Genomic DNA, 3,481 nt, shown 5'->3' on the forward strand with positions numbered 1-3,481 from the left:
TAAACAGAGGCAGTTTATTTCTGTATTTAGTTCTGATTACACAGGATCGAGAAAATCCCTCGTTCATAATAAAAAGGCCTACCATTTCCTGAGCTCTTAGAATAGTGCCTTATGCTGTGAGGTAGGGACAACTCCCATTTTATGGAGGGGTGTGTTGGGGTGCAGAGAGTGTGGTGGGGCTGGTGAGAACCCTGAGCTGCCTCTTTGCCTCTCAGAGAATTCCAGTCACAGACTCAGTCATTGTGAACTTGCTTGTGAGGACGCCTGACTTTAAAAGCTGATTGGGAAGAAATTCCCCTTTTCCTTATTTACAAGCTGGTCAAATATGTGCCCAGGAATTGGGGAAAAGCTGCATTCCAGGGCCTACAGAAAAGCCAGTTAGGCTGGTTCACTTGGAGGGGCTCTTATGTGTTAAAATTTGGTGTGTATTACATCTGAGTGGTGTTTTTAAAATTCTGGTTTGAAAAGTAAAGCTGTATGTTGTTCAGTATTTTAGAAATCCTTTTATTGGTTTTTGTTTTTGAAAAGTAATAGATGATTTTTATAAAAATTGTTTCAAACATCATAAAGACTTGTATGTTATGAAAATTCCTCCTCCTCTCAGCTCTCCATCCCATTTCCTGTCTCAAAGGAGTCTTTCATGGGAAATATGTATATATAACTTTTATACAAATGAAATCATTTTAGCACAATGTTCTGCTCCTTGCCTTTTCTTTACTGAATAACAATCATGATGACCTGTGACACAACTCTACTATGGAATATAATGCAACTGTTAAAAAAGAAAAAAAAAAAAAGTAGATTCCCATATACTGACCTGGAAAGATAACCACAATATACAATTTGGTGAAGAAATCAAGTTGTAAAGCAGTATTTATTTATTTATTGAGATGGCTGGCTGGTATGGGTCAAGCAATATTTAAAGCATGATTCCATTAAATGTGTGTGTGCTTATATAAATATATATAGATGTGTCTATATAAACTTTTGAAAGGCCAAAAAGGACATGTACCATGTGTTAATAGCAGTTATCTAACAGACTGTGTGTGTGTGTTGGGGGTGGGGGGGTGGTTACTGGGGAGCGAAACATAGGACATTTTCACTTCTAAATTTTTATCATGTTTTAAATGGAAAGGTTATGAATGCTTTTCTAAAAGTTCTTTCCCTATTTTCTTAAACATTATTTTTAAAACATTAACTCATTTCTTTAAAAAAAAAAAAGGCTAAACTCTGTTTTATCAACCCTGCATATATAGCTACGGGGATAAATGTACTCTAAGTAGTTTGCAATTTTTCCTATTCAGTGTTTTTTGGAGCTCTTTCCATGTTAAAACATGGAGCTCTTGTTCATTATTTTTTACTACTGCGTGATATACTAGAGTATGGACATAGCATAGCTACTTTAACCAGTCCCCTACTGATGGTCATTAAGGATACTGTAATGAACATCCTTACATGTGCTTTCCAGTTATTTATATCATTATGAAATCTTTTTTAAAAATATCAACTCACCTAGAGGTATCTTCTTTATAACAGCCACAGAGAATTCCAGTCCAAAAACATAACACTAGTTATACAACCCATCCTCTGCTGATGAGGATGTTGTTTCCAATTTTTCACCCTAATAAATAATGACTTCATTAACCATTATGGATTTTTAAAGTTTATTTTTAAAAAATCAAATCTGAATCAGCGTTCGCAGGCCATCTGCAGACCAATGGAATAAATGACCCAGAGAAACTTCATTGATGGGGAAGGAAGCCAGGCCCTCCTGGCAAAGCCTAGTTGCTGCATAGTGGCCAGAGGATGGGGGCTGCTTCAGGGAGGACAAGAGAGATAATGAGATTTTAAAAAACTGTTTGTTGTCATGGACCCCTTAGAGAACTTGTTGGAAGCTATGGCCTGTGGGAAGAGGATGTCTGTCACCTGTGTGGTCTCAACAACCCTGTACCCGGATTTTCCTTTGATAAACAACCACCCTCCCCAACACCACCACTGGATGTATTCTTAACAGAATTGTCAATCCAGGTGCCCTACCTTCCCCAACCAAAAGATGGGCCTAGAACCTAAACCAAGACAGGGAGTTTCAATTTCTGATCTTGGCTAAAGCTGTTAGGAGAGAGGCTCTTTCTCACTGCTGTGTTGCTTAGCTATAAAGATGTAAGACCGATGTTGCCAGAGAAATCCTGTCTGAGATGAAGCAGGTTTCCTGGAGACCTATATCGAAACCCTGGATTCAGACATGCCTGAAGGCAGCTCTTTTGACTCAGTTACATGAGCCAATAAATTTCATTTTATGTTTCAGTCAGTGCTAGTTGGGTTTCTGCCACTTCCATTGGAAGAGTTCTTGTTCATTCACCCTTGCCCCAGAAGAAAACAAATTCATTCATTAATTAATTCATTCACTCAACCAGTATTTATTTAATATCTGGTCCATGCTCAGCCCTGTTCTGGGTGATGACAGGGACAGTAAAGTGACCGTGACAGAACTTGTCCTCCTCTCATGGCACTCCCAGTCTACCAGAACTTAAACAGACAATCACTAACTATTCAGCATTAATGGAGACATATGCCATGAAGGAGAAGTTCAGGAAGCTACAAAAGAGGCATCTTGAATGGGGTGATGGGATCAAGGAACTGAGGACAGGACTCTTAAGTTGACACCTGAAAGATGGACCAGGCATCAGCCAGGTGAACTGAGATCAAGGGCTAAGGGTCCATGCATGCAAGTCTGAGGGTTTCAGGGCACACTCAAGGCCCTGTAGGACTCAGGGACCTGGAATAAGATCTTGGGAATGGATGGAGGGAAGGGTGAGGGAGGTGGGAAGGGGAGAGGTGAGGTGACCTCCAGGCTCCAGCTGGAGGAAGCAGGAGCAGGAGGCCAGGAGGGCAAGGTGTGTACGTGGTTTTCCCTTCTTGTTGCTCAGAGTGTGGTGTAGAAATACATGGCTATCAGCATCACTGGGAGCTGGATGGGGAGTCAGCGTAATGAGGGGCACTCCAGCCGCACACCCACATCCCACCTGGCCCATAACTCCCTTCCTCTCACCGTCCACATCAGGATGGCAAAGCCAAACCATGAGATGCCCCATGTGTAGCTGTCGATGGCATGGCCGATGTGTTCGAAGCAGCCCTGGGCAGGGGGGACAATGGGGGCTTGAGAAAATGCCCGGGGAGGCTGGCAGCTGAAGGCAAGAGTCACTGTGTGCCCTTGGGGAAGTCACTTTTTTCCTCCAGCCTTGATTTTCTCATCTGTACAATGGGGTCATGGCAGTGTCTACCTCCCAGGGTGGTTTGGAGGAGCTAGGGAGGTGATATTGAACCCAGGCCCTATGCAAGTAGGTGCTGCCATGATGTATGGCCTAGGTATGATTCTGACCCTCTGAGCCTCAGTTTCCCTCTATGAAGTGGCAATCTTGATAGCACTGCCCTCTGACAGCAGTTGCAGGGATTCCATGAGAGGGTACACATAAGCACTCTG

At 42.5% G+C, this 3,481-nt stretch overlaps 1 protein-coding gene across 1 annotated transcript in view; it reads right to left on the reverse strand.

Moving 5' to 3' along the window:
* Positions 1 to 2,706: 2,706 nt before the first annotated feature.
* UPK1A (uroplakin 1A) overlaps positions 2,707 to 3,481 on the reverse strand; it is a 7,827-nt gene continuing 7,052 nt past the window's right edge. The window contains exons 6-7 of the mRNA XM_008575692.1: positions 3,050 to 3,133; positions 2,707 to 2,968 (exon numbers count right to left, since the gene is read on the reverse strand). Coding sequence (XP_008573914.1) covers positions 2,924 to 2,968; positions 3,050 to 3,133 — 129 coding nt within the window. The 3' untranslated portion in view covers positions 2,707 to 2,923. The remainder of the gene's footprint in view (positions 2,969 to 3,049; positions 3,134 to 3,481) is intronic.

Source organism: Galeopterus variegatus, unplaced genomic scaffold, assembly GCF_000696425.1.
Source record: "Galeopterus variegatus unplaced genomic scaffold, G_variegatus-3.0.2 Scaffold1222, whole genome shotgun sequence".
In the NCBI taxonomy this organism is placed as follows: Eukaryota; Metazoa; Chordata; class Mammalia; order Dermoptera; family Cynocephalidae; genus Galeopterus; species Galeopterus variegatus.